Source organism: Anastrepha ludens, chromosome 6 (genome assembly GCF_028408465.1).
Source record: "Anastrepha ludens isolate Willacy chromosome 6, idAnaLude1.1, whole genome shotgun sequence".
Taxonomy (NCBI): domain Eukaryota; kingdom Metazoa; phylum Arthropoda; class Insecta; order Diptera; family Tephritidae; genus Anastrepha; species Anastrepha ludens.
Window position 1 is genome coordinate 49982841 of NC_071502.1, and position 19361 is coordinate 50002201.

The following is a 19361-nucleotide window of genomic DNA, read 5'->3' on the forward strand; positions in this document are numbered from 1 at the left end:
CACCAACACACTTATGTAGAGTGCGAACTGAAGAAAATATCGCAGCTGTATCGGCCAGTGTTAATGATGACCATCAATTATCGATTCGTCGCCGTTCGTAGCAATTGGGCCTCTGTTAATCAACAACGTGGAAAATTTTGCGAAAGGATTTAGGTGTGAAGCCTTTCAAAATACAGCTGGTGCAATAATTGAAGCCGACCGACCTACCGCAACGCAGAATTTTTGGTGAATGGGCTCTTGGAAAGTTGGCCGAAGATCCACTTTTTCATCGAAAAATTGTGTTCAGAGACGAAGCACATTTTTGGATCAATGGGTACGTAAATGAGCAGAATTGTCGATTTTGGAGTGAAGATCAACCAGAAGGAGGTATCATTGGACCGTACATCTTCAAAGATGCTGCGAATCGTAACGTAACTGTGAATGGTGAGCGCAACCGTGAAATGATATCCAACTTTTTTTTGGTTTCAGCAAGACGGTGCCACATGCCACACAGCACGCGTAACAATGGACTTTTTGAGAGGCGAGTTCGGTGAACATTTTATTTCACGTTCGGGACCTGTCAATTGGCCACCCAGATCGTCCGATATAACGCCTTTAGATTATTTTTTGTGGGGCTATGTTAAAGCTCATGTCTATTCAGACAAGCCTGCTTCAATTAACGCATTGGAAGACAACATTAAAGCATTTATATGTGAGATACCGGCCGAAACACTGGAAAGAGTATGCCAAAATTGGACTAAGCGGATGGACCATTTGAAGCGTAGTCGCGGTCAACATTTGCATGAAATAATCTTTAAACATTAAATTATATGGACTGTACTATCGATTAAAATAAAAATGTCATGGATTTTTCTGAATTTTGGGTGTGTGTTTTTTTTAAAACTTTCCTATAGCTCTTAAAAAATCACCCTTTATTTAAATGATTCTAATATAAATTCTATAAATATATTTCCAACATCAATTTTTAGCAAAATTTTTTTATGAAACGCTTATCTTATTGAATTGTTTTTAGGGATTAATGACGCCTACTTCTTGCTTATTGGTCCATTGTGAGCAAGTCTAATCCAGAAATCCAGAAATTCGAAATTGAAATGGCGAAATTGTTTACTGCTTAAAAAAATATCACTTGCCTTGTTTTTCATTTAAATGCATAGACCAACTGCACTTAAAAATGCACCCTTTAGCTTAAGAGCATATATACACCTCTTATTGGAAAACCCTTTATAACTGCATGGAAGATATGCAATCGCTTACATATTTCATTCGCTTCCTCAATAATATAAAGCAAACTAATTTTGGTTCGTATGCCAGCGTTCAGTAACTAGTCACCAGCAGGCTAGTTTCCACTCAATAAGTTGTATGCCAGAAATTTGCCTCACAAGTGTGTAAACAAACATAGGTGCATACATACATATATAATACACTCAGTCTATGTGTATGTAAGTATATTACATACCTACATGTGTATTGGTAATGGAGAGTCGTGTGCTTTTACGGCAGTTAGTCATTGATTTACTGTTCTGGTCAACACACGTGTGCCTGCGGTTTTTCTAGGTCACTTTTGATTATTTTGACCGCATTCTTCCAAGTTATTTCGTCCACTTTCATTACTTTTGTACATCCAAAGTTGTTAGTGGCTCAAAGCGAAGTGCTTACTGTTCAAATAAATTTCTATTAAAGCTTTGAATAAAATAATACGACTTCATAAATTTATATAGTACGGAAATGGCGCAAACATTCGGGGATCGCGAGTTCTTCAATAGTCTCATCAATAATATTGATGATATTTTTGGTATGTTTATATAGTTGAATTTGAAATATGGTATACTCGTATAGTGAGAATAATGAGATGCTTTTTGGTGTTTTCTTTCTAAAACATTTATTAGAACGCAATTAAAATTTATAATTTTTTTTAAGTGTGAATTAGTCTCATCAAGCGCGCAGCACATAATTCATTATTGCTGTGATTAAGTGACACTTTGTAGTTAAAACATTTGGTGGAAGTAGAGTCATGCTAGTGCCGACTTTTGTGTGCCAACAAACGCTCATGTGGGAGTTTTAGTTCATTATTTCACTTTAAAGAAAAATGTGGCGGAAAGTCATTTGATGTTTATGCAGGCTAAGTGTGTATGTAGTGTGACTCAACTGACAGAATAAGCAGCTAAGTAGCCACGTTGTATAGAAGATTAAAAAAAAAGAATTGAAAAACGCAATACTAAATGTATAAAACTGCAAAGCATTGCGAAATGATTACGAAATTACTAGGAATGATCTGTGGTGGAGATGTGGTCTGAGTAGCACAGCCCAGATCCAATTAGCACAAAAGATGCGCTTGTAGAACCACTGTTTTTTATTACTCGAACCATCTTGATTTGACTATGAATCTACCTATGTCGTCTATTTTCATTTCTGAAATTTCTTTCAAGTTAACCATCCAGAATTCCCACAGAATTCTATGTCATGGAGAACCAGGCTTGGGCACTCACACATACATATAGTGAAAGACTGTTTCCCTAGATTCTTCTTAATTGCAGCCGCTGTATCTATCGTTGGCATGGTCTGCCAAAAGCCAGTGGCTCGTTTTTGTTGACGTAATTCTGAATATGTCTGCTCGTGGATTTCTTAACTACTCATCAGTTCTGGATTTGTTTTGCGCACGCCTTGGGAACAACTTTTTTCTATCACTTTGGATTCGTTATAGGATGGCCCCTGTCTTGCCAGTTCATCAGCTTTCTCATTTGCTTTATCTGTGTATGGCTGTAGGAACGCAGATGCAAGTGTTGTCTTTCGTGCGCATTAAAGCATTAAGTTCTACATTGCATTGTCTGACAAGTTTTGAATTGGATATAGGTGACTCCACAGCTAAGATGGCTGCTTGACTATCTGAAAATATACAGAAGCACAAAAGTACTTCCGATAGTTGTGATCCAGACACTAAAAAGATAAATTGGGTTCCGTACGAATTAAGTTCGAGAGACGCTGAAATGCGTTTGACAACAATAAGAATTTCTGCTTACCTGCTAAGAAAGAGAATCAGGTTATGTGATAGGCGATGGACAATGTGTACAGTGCATAAGGAAAGAAATACTACTACTGCAAAAATACACCTCATCCGCTATTAGAAAAAACTTGTTCTATCATTTAAAATAAAAATAAATAATTGGCGCGTACACTTATATTAGGTGTTTGGCCGAGCTCCTCCTCCTATTTGTGGTGTGCGTCTTGCTGTTGTTCCACAAATGGAGGGACCTACAGTTTCAAGCCGACTCCGAACGGCAGATATTTTTATGAGGAGCTTTTTCATGGCAGAAATACACTCGCAGGTTTGCCATTGCCTGCCGAGGGGCGACCGCTATTAGAAAAATGTTTTTATTAATTTTGCTTTCACCGAGATTCGAACCAACGATCTCTCTGTGAATTCCGAATGGTAATCACGCACCAACCCATTCGGCTATGGCGGCCGCCGGTAATCACGCACCAACCCATTCGGCTACGGCGGCCGCCGTATTCGTTCTATCATTTACTGTTCTATTATTTAGTATTTCATGCCCGAACTCGGGCAATGGCGAATAATAGTTGGTTCGGTATTTGGCCGAGCTCCTCCTCCAATTTGTGGTGTGCGTGTTGATGTTGCTCCACAAATTTAGTGACCTACAGTTTTATGCCGCCTTTTAATAGTAGATGACTGGCTTTTCCCAAATGGCTTTTCTGGTTGCTAAGATCCAATATTTTGGCTCATTTAATTTTTATTTTTGCGGCAGGCTAATTCATATTTCAATTAGCTATGCAAATTTCGTTAAGGCCTTGAATTGGGGCAAGAATTGAGTTATCAAGTTATGTTTTCGTTTGGAACTAAGGTTTTTTTGTTTTGTTTTTGCCATTTATGATGCTTCCTGGAATAAGCTTAGGCGCCCAGTTATAACCTCGTCTCTAAAATTCACTTTTAAGCGCACATTTAAAACGCAAAATGCAACTATTTCCCATGTTCATGAGTTTAAATAGCAGGACAGGCCTGGAGAGACGATAGCTGAGGAAAAGGTACTGAGATGATTCCATCCATCTTCCAGACATCTGCTGTACAAGATGAGTTGACGAAACCTACCTTTCCAGGAGGAGGCCACAAGTTTTGAAGGACAAACAAAAATCGCTAATAAAAAAGTTTTTCTTACTCCGAGTACTTTAAAAATAAATAAATGAATAGAAAAATATTAAGTATTTTTAAAGACATTTAATACTTTAAGTGAATCTGTTAAAAATTTGTTGAGTTGTGTGTGCGGGCCAACATGAAAATGCAGTTTTGAGATTAACGCGCTTAAAGTTATAAAAGGAGCTTAAAGCGCGCAGGGAGATCTTTCGCAAAAATTTCCAGCATTGTGAGCAGATATAACAATTTTTTGTAATAATATTATTTTTGAAATCTTAAGATATCAATAAAAGCACGTTGTCTTGAAACAACCTGATTAGATTAAGCCCATACTTTGAGCAATTCAGCGATGAAGAGGTTTATTGAAAAGAATTGCGAAATCCTGATCTGGATTAAGCAATAAATTTACGCATATAATTCTCACCATATAAACAGTTTGCTTATGGTAGAGTATGCCTTGGAAATAGGATGAAATAGGATAGGCTAATTATCTGTCACTTTTATATCGAATCGATTTATTTTCTTAAGGAAGCCCAACAAGTAAAAGTGAATTCGAGAAAGTCTGTTGAAAACATTGCTTGAGCAAAGCTACAGCAGTGGCAGCCACAGTAGGATTTCTATTTCAAAATAATTTATAATAAAAAAAAAACAGAAATGTTTTCACATTCGTATTTTAACCGTAAGCAAGCATTTTTTTAAAATACTCTTTTATAAGGTGTGCATGAACCAAAATGAAGTATTGATTAATTCAAATCTACCACACTCTTATGAATATTTGATTCAAATTTGTTTAGTTGCAGGAGGTAATGGATCAATTATAGAAATTGGCACATTGCAGGTGGATTTTAGTTTAAAACACACAGTGGGGCTGAATTTGAATGAATCAGGAATTAAAGTATTGGTCTGAAGCAGTTTCTGTTGAATTCTTACGCACTTAGCCAAAAAAAGGCACTTGGGTTGTAACTATTACACTTCCAATAGATTTTATTCTTTTCGAGTTTTTTTGAGTTCGTATAAAGCATCACTAAAAAATTAAAAAAAAAAAAAATTATTAAAAATTATTTTCGAAAAAAATTGTTCACGCACATGTTGACAAACAACATTTTTTGTAATAAATGTAAGTTCTTTTTCATCGATTTATAACACAAATACAGTCCTTCTAATGTAAATATGACCAGCGAAATTCCAACTTAGAGTTACCTTTAACAAATTTATTTATTGCTAAATAAGTGTATCCTCTTCGCAAAACACGTTGTGAAATTTCTTTATTTAGAGAGAAATTTAGAAAGCGTAGGTTTTTTTTACAAAATGAGTTCCGCGTATGAAAAACGATCTGAAGCAGTGTTCCTTTGTACACACCATGAAGGTCCACAAAAATGTCGCGAGCCACATATTTCCAGCAAAATATTTGAAAAATTCGAAGACATTCCTAAATAATTGGGTGCAATGGTATACCGAATTTAAAAACGTTGACGACTTCCACCGACGAGGCCAAGAAAAAAAATTGTCTCTCAAAAGCAAGATCAGAAGATCTTTGATTTGTTTGTGACAGAATCGAACTCATCGTTGCATGTAGCTAGAGCAGTTTAAGGAAAAGTGTTGTTAATGTATCTTAAGACACGATTCGAGGGCGCTCATGTGCAGAAGGCCTCGAATTCGGGTGAAAATAAAAAAAAAACTTTGTTCTCATTATCTCACATTGAAGAATGGCTTGCATGGGCTAAGTTAAATTCAGAAAGGAATTTGATAAACATAGTATTCATGGATGAGTCTTCCTTTTGGGCGAATAGTTGCATAAATCGTTCTTGATGTTCTGCGGGTAATCGACAACTGTAACAAACTATTAAGTATCCAGTTAAGGTCCATGTTTGGAGCTGCTTATCCGAAAAATGATTTGGCCTTTTATTTGTGTTTACCGCTAATTTCAATGCAGTTTTGATGAATAAAATGTAACAAAAAGCTTGATTATCGTCAGCTGCAAAGAGGTTTTATTAGATTTTATTTGATTTTACTTGATTTTATTTGATTTTATAGGATTTTATTTGATTTTACTTGATTTTATTTGATTTTATAGGATTTTATTTGATTTTTCTTGATTTTATTTGATTTTACTTGATTTTATTTGATTTTATTTAACCTTGGATTTTATATACAAGGACGGAACGATTTTAAGCTTCGAATCAGAAGGTGTGTCGGATTGAAACTTTACCACTCTCCTGGCAACCTTTTTGGAAATGTTTGTACAATAATTAAACAAAAACTCAAAACAAAACAATGTTATCAAGGCAAATTCGTCTGATTTGGAGCCGATTACTTCCACAACTTGCGCAGAAATTAACACAAAGTATGACTCTAAGATGTGAGGCCATTATAGGTAATGGTGACTATGTATTTCATTGAATATATAGATATATATATATATAAATGGCACGTACACCCTTTTTGGGTGTTGGCCGAGCTCCTCCTCCTATTTGCGGTGTGCGTCTTAATGTTGTTCCACAAATGGAGGGACCTACAATGTCAAGCCGACTCCGAACGGCAGATATTTTTTATGAGGAGCTTTTTCATGGCAGAAATCTACTCGGAGGTTTGCCATTGCCTGCCGAGGGGCGACCGCTATTAGAAAAATATTTTTTTAATTTTGGTGTTTCACCGAGATTCGAACCGACGTTCTTTCTATGAATTCCGAATGGTAGTCACGCACCATCCCATTCGACTACGGCGGCCGCATATGATAAATATTAAAAGACTTTGCAATACAGTTTGTTAGGACGGTTATGTTTCTATTAGACAAACTGTATCTTGCTTGCAGCTGGAATTTTGCTGGATATCTATTAGCAGAAGGAATTCTATGCTGATATTTCGCAGGTTTCTTATACTAAGTATAAGTATAATAATGAAAAATTCTAATACATTTAATATTTATTGTTAATATTCACAAAATATATACTTTTTAGTTAATTAGTCATTTCTTATTCTTCTTGCATTTTTGTTTGAATTTTCATATTTCTTTCACGCAAGCGTATCAGTGTGACGTCACACTTGTTTGACAAGCGCAATCTTATGTTCTATCGTTCTTGCATCGTCATTGAGTTTTAATCACTCGCATCTACTACCCTGTGTGCACTGGATACTGTTACTTTTTCATCTTTGTTCTCACCTTAATGTGGACCAATTTCAATATTTTAAGGATATATGGCAACCAATTCCAGTCTGGTTTTTAACATATTTTTTATTAATCTGGACTAATACTATTTCTGCCATTTTGGAACGATTTGTGAAGAAATTTTTAGTGCAGTGATTAAATCGAAATCATATCTTGTGTGTTTCAAGGAATTAGGGGAACTTTTGTATTTTTCGCACATTGCTTCTTATCAACACTTAAAAATGCTTTCATTACTTTTTGTGTTATTATTATTTTTTTACTATTTTCATTTTCATATTTCGCATTTTATTAAATTTTGTCTAAACGTCGCTTAAAAATCATTGCTTCTGTGCTTGCATATTTAATAATCCTAACAAAATCCGGTATTAATTCATAAATTTTATTTTTCTCCCACACATGCCTCACCGTCACACACACCTTTACACGCTCTTTCTATCTTTTCTTTCTTTCCCTCGCTCTCTTTTTCAAATGCGAACACTCATCGCACCTCAACCACCAATCTACACAATCTGAAAACTCCCCAAAAGTACCAGATGATCTACACAGCTCACGACGTCAACTGCAAGATGTTGATTTCAACCGTACGCTCGATCGCTGCTTCAGTGTGATTGAGGAGTCCAGCAAAGTGCTCAGCGCCACCGCTGCCACCGCATTAGCGCATCGTAAGCCCTTAAGTGCCTGCACAATGCAACTCTCCGTTGTCAGCTATTTGAGTCGCTTTCTCAAACGGAGCGTCTTCGAGAGAATACGTTTGCGGCAAACACGACTCGATCACAATCTCTTCGATGTGATTTGGCCGGCGATGCGAAAAACTTCGATGTTGCGTCATCTCGAAGAGGATATCAATTGTGGCATCATAGCGCCTGATTTCGATGTGTTCGTCGTCTTCCAGGAGTTCCTTGTGCCACTCATCAAGGATATGCACTGCATGAATATTAATGATGACTTTAAGCCACATCCGCGTATCGCATTCTTTCCAATGGAGAATGGCATGCGGCTGAATACAGCCGGTTTCAGCTTCGACGATGAACAGAATTTAATACAACGTTGTAGTGTGGAGTGTTCACGAAATTTGGAAGAGTTTGAATTGCCATTGAGTTTGACAATAGGACAAGTGGAACAGGCCGAACGCATGATGATGGGTAAAATTTTCACCAATCACTTTGTCGAAGCGATCGGTGAGACGGAGTCGGGCAGTTATTATACGCTAACGGAATTGCTCGAAGAGAACTCAGAAATAGGTGCAACACTGAGTAAATTGGGTCTCATGATACCGCTACACGATACGAAAGATTCGGTGCAAGCAGCGGAATCACTGGCATTCAATGGCCATCTCTGGCCATATGGACGTGGCGTTTATATCAATTCGGCATACAATTTGGCACTCTGGCTGAACTGTCAGGAGCATTTGCGTGTCATTTCAACTTCGAATGATGCCAATGCCGCCAATATGGGCGCGGCCTATACGCGTGTCGGACGAGTTATCAGCTTTCTCGAGCGTGAATTACACTTTAAGGAGAGCTACTTTTTGGGTTACCTACAAGCACGTCCCGCCTACTTGGGTACGGGCTTAAAATGTACCACTACCATAAAATTGCCAAATCTGATGAAAGAAGTAGATAATTTGCGTCATCTCTGTTCGGTGCGTGGACTCAATCTCATTACGCAGAATCCCATGTCGAAATTGGTTGTGCAATTGGTGAATATGCAAAGCTTGGGCGTGATGGAATATGTGCTCTTTCAGGACTATTGCACGGCAGTAACGAATATTGTGTCGCTGGAAAAAGATATGTCCTTGACGAACTCAAAGCACATTGCCTCAATGTTGGTGAAAATATTCCGTCGCAAAAAGAACAGTCTAGTGGAGCGCAATTAGAGTCACCGAATAAAGGCATCCAGAAAAAATGCATCAAGTGGCGCAAAGAGAAAAAGTACAAATTATATTTATGTAAACGAACTTCGCCAAATCATGAGGCCATCATTCTTCTCTTTAAATAAACAAATATTGAGGCAATACTTTGCATTATGTTAGACTATATGTATGTGTGTATTATACATACAAAGCACAATTAACACCTATAGGAAATATTTAAATATTCAATTATTTACTAAATGTGAATGCTTTTTAATGCTGCGTGTTATTATTACATACAAACCTAAATACCTAAATGAAAACAAAATGCTTCTGAGACTTTGTGGGCTGTGAACCTTTGAACTACTACAAATTCGGGTTCGTACATTTTTTTACTGATTCCACTTTTCGTGTGTTCACTTCAGTGTCCTGTGTGTTTTTCGTTTTTTTTCTGATTTTTCCATCATAGAAAAATTTGTATTGCAAAAACTACCGAATACGAATACTTTGTTTTTAGTTGCAAGTTAATTTTATGCATTTTCAGAGTATTTAAAGTAAGGCTAATATAACGCAATTTTCAATTTTTTTGGTTGATATTTTTAATTTTATTTTAATTTTTTACTTTTTTTTTTATTTTTATTTTATTGTTTATATAAAAACAGCACTAGTAAAATGTCTTTTGTAAGTAGTTAAACATGAACATTTTTTATATGGTTCAGTAGTGATAAATCACACACTTTGTTCACTTTAGAAATTAAAAAAAAAATACTTTTTTCTCGTTTTTGCTTAAACGTTGCCCCAATACTTTAAAAGCGACATACTCGAAGTATTGAGATGGGGAAATTATTTAATATTTTTATTAATATTTACTTCTATTTTAAATTTTAGTGCAGCTCTTCTTAGTTTGATTCGTGCAATGCAGAAAACTTTAAACCCGTTTATCTCGATTTTTTTGTTTGCCAAGAGGACTGGGCTTGTAATTCGAGCAAATTCGGACCAATTGGCTAGAAATTTTTACATATATTCTGCATGGAAGTATGAACGGATTTGTGTGTCTATATACAATTTTCTGACTATTCTCTTTTTAAGTTTTTTTGGATTGCAGAACCTTTTTAGTACTCAGTTAAGCGTATTAATAAAGGTATTTCTTGTTGTTTGAAAATTTCGAACGCTTTGTTTTAAACAACCCATTTTTGCTGTCTTGATGGACTGAAAATTTTAACTGCATTGATATCTAACTGTATTCATTTAACTGAACTGATATGTTTTCTTTGAGTGATCGGTGCGTCTTTTTATTACATACATAATTTAAAATTAAAAAAATAATATATCATTTTCTGAAACTTGTTTGTGTTTTATTTTATTTGATCCTTATTTGTATTGCCTTTTTTTTATGGATCAAGCAGTGTTTTTATACCTATTTGAAAAAATATATTATATCTTTGGATAATGGTTTTTTAATACTTTTTTTCTAAGCGCGCCTTTTTCTACCTTGACCGAACCACTGGAATTTTAACTGTTTATTGATCCTTTTTGTTGTGTTTTTTGTGATGGATCGAGAATTTTTTTATACCTATTTGAAAAAAAAATATATCCTTGGATATTTTTTTTAATATTTTACTTATTTCATAAAAAATTGAAAAAAGTATCTTCCGATATTTTTGTTAATATTTTACTCTAATGTGAAAGGAAAAATATCTTTGGATAATTTTTTTTAATAATTTTTTGTTTTAACTTGCCATTTCTCTCTTGACCGATTGACTAGAAATTTTAATTGTATATTCATACTTTTTTTTGATGAATCGATGTGTTTTGCTTTTTATTAATATACATAATTCACAAAAAAAAAAAAACCAAAAACAAGCTTTTCAGAATTTTTTTCTAAAATTTGAATGTTTGTTTAAATGCGTTCTTTTTCCAATTTTGACTGATTGACTTGCAAATTTAGTTGTATATAGTTTTGTTTCTAATTTGTAGTTTGTGCGTTGTTTTTTTTTTTTTTTTGATGGATCAAGCAGTTTTTCTTAATACCTATTTAAAAGAAAGAAACATTTTCGGAACATTTTTTTATACAATAGTTTTTCAATTTTTTTGTAAAGTGCCATATTTACAATCTTCACCATTTGGCTTGAAATTTTAACTGTTTATTAACCTTCTTTGTTCTGTTGTTGTTTTTTTTTTTTATATGGATCGAAACGTTTCTTTCTTACCTAATTAAAGGAAAAAATATCTTCGGACACGTTTTTTTTAATATTTTACTTTTTTGTACCTATTGAAAAGAAAAAATATCTTTGGATATTTATGTTAAAAATTTTTGAAATTGCGGCATTTTTCCTCTCATGACGATCGACTGGAAATTTTAGCTATACATAAATATGTATTTTTTGGAGTATTGATGCGTTTTGTTATTATATAATTCAAAATTAAAACTAATAACCAAAATTTAAATTTTCAGATTTTTTTTAATTTTGAACGCCTTTTTAAAAAGTGTTCTTTTTAAGGTTTTGACTGATTGACTTGCATTTTGAACTCTATATTGTTTTTTTTTCTTAATTGGTTTTGTTTTTGTGATGAATCGAGAAGTTTACATTAATACCTATTTAAAAGAAAAAAGCTTTTTTGAGATACCTAGTTTAAAAAAAAAAATTTCGAATAATAATAGGACTATGAATAAGTTCGTGCGGTTTTTTTTCGAAATTTGAAACTTTATTGACGTAAAATGGTTACAAATTTAATATTCAAAATATTGTCCATCGCTTACTACTACTTTTTCCCATCTTTCTGGCAATTCACGGATTCCCTTTGTGAAAAATTCGGTCGGTTTTGCCGCAATCCACGAATCGATCCATTTTTTGACTTCATCGTAATTACGGAAGTGCTGGTCAGCCAGGCCATGTTGCATCGATCGGAAGAGATAGTAATCGGATGGCGCAAGGTCTGGACTATACGGCGGGTGGGGTAGGACATCCCATTTGAGCGTTTCTAAGTATGTTTTGACCACTTGTGCAACATGTGGCCGAGCATTGTCATGTTGCAAAATAACTTTGTCGTGTCTATCGGCGTATTGCGGCCGTTTTTCTCGCAGTGCTCGGCTCAAACGCATCAATTGTCGTCGGTAGACATCCCCCGTAATCGTTTCATTCGGTTTCAGTAGCTCATAATACACAACACCCAGCTGGTCCCACCAGATACACAGCATAACCTTCAGGCCATGAATATTCTGCGCCGACGTCGATGTTGAAGCATGGCCAGGGTATCCATACGTTGCCCGACGTTTTGGATTGTCGTAATGGACCCACTTTTCATCGCCAGTCACAATTCGATGCAAAAAACCCTTTCTTTTGTGCCGTTGAAGCAGTTGTTCGCATGCCATAAAACGGCGTTCAACGTCTCTTGGCTTCAATTCATACGGCACCCAATGGCCTACCTTTCGGATCATTCCCATGGCTTTTAAACGTTTGGAAATGGTTGATTGATCAACTCCCAAAGTTTTTGCAACCTCTTCTTGCGTTTGAGCCGGATCTTGATCGAGCAATTCCTCCAATTCGGTATCCATGAACTTTGGCGGCGCACCCTCGCGTTCTTCGTCTTCCAAGCCAAAATCACCACTTTTAAAGCGTGCAAACCACTTCTGGCACGTTCGCTCAGATAGAGCATGCTCACCATAAACTTCCACCAAGATACGATGACTTTCGGCTGCTTTTTTCTTCATATTAAAATAATGAAGAAGAATTCCCCGCAAAAACACATTATTTGGCACGAAATTCGACATTTTCAAGTGTGGTAAAAATATTGTTGTTTACGCTTCAAATAAAAAACTTATACTGACGTTTGTGCCTTACGACAGTAGCTCTCCAATGAATGTTTGGAAATGTGGATCGATGGAATAATAATCAAGTTACGCCATCTGTTGTAAAACCGCACGAACTTATTCATAGTCCTATTACTTTTTGAAAATTTTGAACTATTCTTTTGAAGCGAGGAGGTTTTGCAATTTTAACCGATGAGCTAAAATTTTGGTTATGTATTCAAATTTCTTTTTTGATGAATCGATGAGTTTCGTTGCCACTTTATTTGTTTCCGGAAAATTTTGAAAACTTTTCTTTCGCTCCTCTATAGCTATTGCATTAAAATTTTCCAAAAAAGTATATTATCGAGGAAAAGTCGTATGTCCGCCACTATCTTTTGTATTATTTATGTAAAATTATTTGTGAAACCTGAAATGTGTACAATAGAGAAGTTCTCATGGAATTTTATATTATTTAAATTTCATTGTTTTGTTGTTCTTGGCGGTTCTTTTTTCAAGATTAATGTTGACCAAAAACTACACCATAATCAGAAATTTTATTCAGAAGACTTAGTCGCTGATCCCATTGCTTGTTACCATAATTGAAAATACTTCAGAAAGGATAGATATTTTCCACGGTTGAGGAAATAAAAGCCGTATTGCTGGAATAGCTCAGACCCATAACAAAAAACACTTCGAGATGGATATATGTGAAGGAGAAAAGAAAGGTGTTGATAAAAAAAAAAAAATACTTTTGAGAAAAATTAAACTCATAATTGTTTTTACAAACTTTGGGTTAGAAATAATAATCTAATAAGATTAAAATAGGGTAACCAGAACTAAAGAAAGAAACCAGCAACGGTGTGAGTTAATCCATCTCATCATCTCCATCAGTCAAGTTAATTCCATCTTTTTTAATTTAGCTCCATTCATTCCATTATATTATATATCATCATATATATATCAGAAATTGTGGTATGAATTGAGCAGCTATTTAGATGAGTTGTGGGCAGTTAAACAATAATTACGCGCTCACAATATGGGCTGTATGCTTTGGCTAATGATCAAAGCACAAAGCGCAGTTAATTCCGGATTAATAAAATAGCTGCCCTCCAGCTTCTGACTTGATGCTCTTCCTCAAACCATTGCTCTAAAATATTTTTAATTGAGTGCTTTTTAGGGATTTTTCTGCATGTTAAATTAATCATCGGATCGGAAAATATTGAGTTTTCTCTTATTCGTAAAATTCTTTAGTAGTAACCAGGAATCTCAATCTTCAAGATTATTTACGTGTACAATTTTCTTTTTACACAGCGCTTGTTTCACATTTTTCTGCAAATCAGTTTGTTTGTCGGCTCGAGCATATTAAAAAAGTTAACTCCAAATAATTTTTTTTTTGTAATTTAGTAGTTTCGAGATTTTGTAAAATGTTGCAAATTTTGGTATAACGTTTTTTGAAGTGAAATATCTTCAAGTTTCTTAACAGTGTTTTGTTTTTTTTTAAGTTTTTGGAAAAAATATACTTTCTCAAACTTTTTGTTTATTTTTTATAATTTTTGAAAAAACCAGCTACTAATGCGTGGCATAGTTGAGCACGGAATTAAGTATAGCCTTAAGGAGATTGAGTTTTAGAAATTGAGCTGCAAAAAGCACCAAGTATTCATTAAAATGTATACCATTTTCGCCTTAACCAACCTGTTTTCCTTAAACATTCATTTAAATAAAAAATCTACCAGATTTCACTCAATCACATAGTTTTTTTTTTATTGTATAATACATTATTAAAATATTGCTTTTTCTTAGTGGTAGGTGTCTACATATAAATGAATTTATTATTGCAATAAAAATAGCCTTAAAATAAACACAAGTTTATTAATTATCACTCTGGATTAATTTTCAGGTCAAGTTGAAAATGGTAGCAGTCAAATGAATCCTATTTTCAAAACGGAGCAAGGCAAATATTTGGCAAATAGTGAGTTATAACTTTCATATGGATATCTGCAATTACAGAACAAATTTAAAAATTTTGAATTTCCTCACCATCTCTTCCCAGATCTAGCTGATCCTCTTATCAAAGCACTCACTGAAATCGCCAACAAACGACCCGAGGATCCGGTCGCTTTTCTTGCTGATTATTTACAAAATTACATGCATCAACGCGATCCCGCAGAGGCAAGCAACAGTGGTAAGACCAACTCAACCGCGCCTATTACGTCCAACTCGCCGATGCTGCGTCGCACTGGTATGGGTTTGCAAAGTGTCCATATTGGAAACGGCGATGAAGATCGCATAGAAGAGGATCACATTTCAAACGCTGATGAGGAGGAGGAATCACATGCGAATCTCGATGATCGCGATGAGCACGGACAAAGCATGCTACATTTTGCTTGTGCGCGTTCACATCGACGCGGTGCGCTGATGCATCTTATCGAAGAATCAAATGTCGATATAACATATCGGGATGAATTGTATAGGACGGCGCGCGATGTATCGCTACAAGCGAATCAGCCATCGAATGCTAAAGATATCGATCGTTACGTGCTATCGCTAGCTGTTATTGGTAAGTTTGCAAAGATAATGGCAAGAGAGAGAAGGAGATGCGGGAGGAGAAAAGAGGGAGAGGAAAGGCGAAACATGTAGAAGCAAAGAGGTAGAAAGAGAGAAAGATGTAGCGATAGGAATAATGGACTTTATTTTACTTCAGATATTCCGCCCAAAAGTCGATGCTTAGATTAAGAGGAACTGTTTAAGCAACTTCCGCTTCCGGTTTTTTTTATCATTTCATGTACCAATCAGATCGCTGTGTTGCTCAAAGAGCTCATGAAATGGTAAATTGAAAGCGTACACTCCATTAATACCACAGTCCCCCATAGGTAATAAGAACGAGCCATAAGCTCAATAAATTTAGCCAAAGGTGTTTAGCCATACAACTCTGATGTGCACTAACAAACCTTATGAGCCTTAAAGTTCGAATAAATAAGCACGTAAATGAGATAACCCATAAGCTGGGTTATAATCTGTTCTGAGTAATCTCCGGTTCCGAACTCTCCTTAACCCTACACAGTAACAGCAGCATTGACACTATTCAATGGCAACTAATAACACATTGTTCCTCAATCTAATTTCAAGAAAAAGCCACACGTAACAGTAGAGCCAGGTGGGTGGTAGAAAATACTGCGGCTCCATTGACATACTAACAATTTATTTCCTAACGGTTTTCAAATTATTAAAAGATGGGCATCCACTGCACTATGTTCAGAATTTAACCTTCAACAGCCATACTGGCTCCGAGAGTACTGCATCATATTCGAAACCGAGGACTATGCTACAACTACAGTGCCGGAGTTGAGTATCTTCATTGACAGTTAAGTTGTGGTCAAGACAGTAATGGCTGTGATGACTATTGACCTGAAAAGTGAATACGATGGATGAACTTTGTGTTAACAGACGAGTCATTATCTAATGGGTACCTGATTAAAACCGGTGTAAACTTATCGTCGGTCTCTGTCTCACATTCGCTGTCTTAAAACAGAGCTAGACAGGGCAATTAAGTCAAAAGCAAATACGTTAACATCCTGCAGAATTTCCAGAAAAATACTGCGCTCATACAACGCAAAGATCAACATTTCTATGGTTAGATTATAAACTTTTGGTTGGGGCACTCACGGCCTTCTATCTTACATCAACGACAAGACTAGGTCTGATGCAAAGTGATACTTATAGAGCTTGTACTGCAGACAATATTAGGGCCACCCTGGAGTACCTTCCATGTTTCTGCCCAAACTTTTGCAGCTTGCGTCTGAGCTATCTTCTTTCTGTGTTACTTCCCTTATTGAGGGATATCGCTGATCCGGTAATCAGCAATCTATCGAAGTGTGATTTTTAAAATATAGCTTGAAATAGAGAATGTGAAATTTACGCCTCCACCACTCTCTTTTCGCAGCACTAGAGACCAGTTCTGGTCTGTGTGAAATTGTTGTTGATCAATCAAATTAAAATAACTTATAATAACCTAACCTCGAATAATCTTACATTTTTATCTGACTTTTCAGGCGATATCAGACCCTTTGAGATCCTCGCAGTGGAAGGTTACGATCACATAGTCGACATTACTGACGACAACGATGTGAGTATTGGAGAAATAGCTGCGGAACGTGGCCATGATGAGCTTGCTAATTTTCTACGCAATTTGCGTACGCTGGAGGTAAGTAAATAATATTTGCATGTGTGAATTTTTGAATAATGAAAGCAAACTGTACTTTATTTTTGCCACAGGAGCTACGTGAGGAGTTGCATCAAATGATAAGGGATGGCAATGTTGGACGTATAAGGGAAATAGTTGCTGATTCGAACGGCAAATGGCTCTTAAAATCCAAAAACTATTATGGTAAAAAAATTTCCTATGCAGAATTTAGTACTTTAACTACTTGAATAGTAAGGAAAATAAAACACATTTATTTTTTGCTCTAACAGGACGCACCGCTTTGCACATTGCCGTTTTGAAAGAGAACGAAGAAATTGTGGAACACTTTGTGAGCCTCTATCCAGACTTGCTTAAAATCGGTGATAATGTATGTAATAATTTTAAACCTCTTTTATTGATTGGAAATAAGGTAACACGTCACTAATTTCAGCTGGAACGCACAGCTTTGCACTATGCCATGGGCACAAATGCCATCGAAAGTCTAAGTCGCATACTCATACAAAAAGGTGCCAAGCGTACAACCAAAGATCTGAAAGGACGTCAGCCAAGTTATTATTTTATGAATAAAGCCGATATATTACGTTTGCAAGAGGAAGAGGAAGAGAATCGTTAAATACCTGCATATGTAGTGCATGGCGATATTGTTTCGTTTTTTTATACAGAAGTGGCTTGTTGAAATTCTAAATAGTTAGTAGTCCTTTAAGTTAGGCTATATGTAGGTTATCCATAGAGATTATCATGAGCAGCAGCGTGAAATGTGTGCTAAGTGGAAGCTTTAAATAATGCGAAAAAAATATCGAAATTAGTAAAGGAGCAAATAAAATATTTTATTAATAAAATAGTTTCTAGAAAAGCAAAAAAATACTAAAAATTACGTCAAGCAATATTGCTATTATTATTTACGGTAGTGTGAAATTTAGGAATAGAGAAATTTTCTAAGTAATAAAATTAAATAAAATTTGTGTCAAATTATAAATGGAAATTTAAATAAAAGTATGCTTCACTAAAATTACAAAGGGAGTTCGGAATGTTGATAATATACTTATACATATATATGTATAGGGGAGAATGGGGAGTTGTGAGACATAGGGAGTTGTGAGACATTGTTACCGTTCGGCATTATTCATTTGTTTACATTCGATTTTAAGTGTCAACAAGTGTTCTCGATGCGATCTCACTTTTCAGCTAGCATTGGTCATATTTACACGCATTCGACGCGTCTCTCCAGTTACTGTGTTTTGGAATTTCTCGGTAAGTTTTTTTCATCATTTGCTTTGCGATACATTCGATCAGTTGTTGAAGCAAATTGCAAATGTTAATATATAGAAGTTATTAATTGTCCTATTAGCTTTGAATTTACACATTTACTTGGGCATGAACGTTCGATGTGTTTATGACTACGCGGCCATTTATAAAAAAAACGATTTGGGGAGTTGTAAGACAACAAATGTGGGGAGTTGTGAGACACCGTTTTTTCGACGTTTTAACGCATCTTTCATAAGTACCTCGCAATATTCATGCATTGTTTGTATATATATCTTGAAATTTTTGGTTAAATTTGAGTTTTTATTGTTTTTCCGCTTTTTCGTAGATTTCTCATTTATCATGCCGCGTCATAGGTATGTGAGTGAGTCAAGTAAAACAACGATCGATGCAAATATATTACTGGTTGCAATCAAGGAAATTTGGGTTGAGAAAAAGGCAATACGATCTGTTGGTCGGGCATACGATATAGATAAATCATTTTTCATCTTAATAAAGAACTAACAACTAAAATAAGTCATTTTTATTGATTTAAACCATGGTGTCTCACAACTCCCCACATTTTTGTATTTTGTATTATATTTTATATGATTATATACAATTTTAATTTTAAGGAAAATTGTAGTTTTGTTAAATAGGCCATACCAATAGCTTCCAGTATTCATTGACTAAAGATTCCATCGTTGACATATGTAGAATATTAAGATTTTGAGTAATACGGGTCCAAAAACAAAACCCGTCTCACAACTCCCCATTCTCCCTTACATATATGTACATATGTATATGTATATATGTATCTGCTATCAATAACCTAACACTAAACACTTAAATGATCATCGCAAGTTTACTAACTAAAAATGAAACCAACTCTAAATTTATCCTATACCTATTTATACCTATAAGGTCCGGTGTAAGCAGCCGCCGCACAGTGCGGCCGATTCCCGA

General features: G+C 35.3%; 2 protein-coding genes across 2 annotated transcripts in view; both read left to right on the forward strand.

Moving 5' to 3' along the window:
- Positions 1-9362, forward strand: part of LOC128866525 (uncharacterized) — a 118149-nt gene extending 108787 nt beyond the window's left edge. Inside the window, exon 16 of the mRNA XM_054107338.1 lies at positions 7838-9362. Coding sequence (XP_053963313.1) covers positions 7838-9186 — 1349 coding nt within the window. The 3' untranslated portion in view covers positions 9187-9362. The remainder of the gene's footprint in view (positions 1-7837) is intronic.
- On the forward strand, positions 1524-18100 carry LOC128866524 (uncharacterized). The gene is made up of 7 exons (XM_054107337.1): positions 1524-1792; positions 14850-14921; positions 15003-15509; positions 17002-17153; positions 17225-17336; positions 17423-17520; positions 17584-18100. The coding sequence occupies exons 1-7, from the start codon at positions 1726-1728 to the stop codon at positions 17764-17766; spliced, it is 1191 nt and encodes a 396-aa protein (XP_053963312.1). The 5' UTR covers positions 1524-1725; the 3' UTR covers positions 17767-18100.
- Positions 18101-19361: the final 1261 nt, after the last annotated feature.

Excerpts from the sequence above, each read along its gene's own strand:
- LOC128866524 (XM_054107337.1), top strand. The coding sequence starts at position 1,726 with ATGGCGCAAACATTCGGGGATCGCGAGTTCTTCAATAGTCTCATCAAT. Across the intron at positions 1,793-14,849 it reads TAATATTGATGATATTTTTG|GTCAAGTTGAAAATGGTAGC; the intron begins GTATGTTTATAT and ends ATTAATTTTCAG. Across the intron at positions 17,154-17,224 it reads GCAATTTGCGTACGCTGGAG|GAGCTACGTGAGGAGTTGCA; the intron begins GTAAGTAAATAA and ends TTTTTGCCACAG.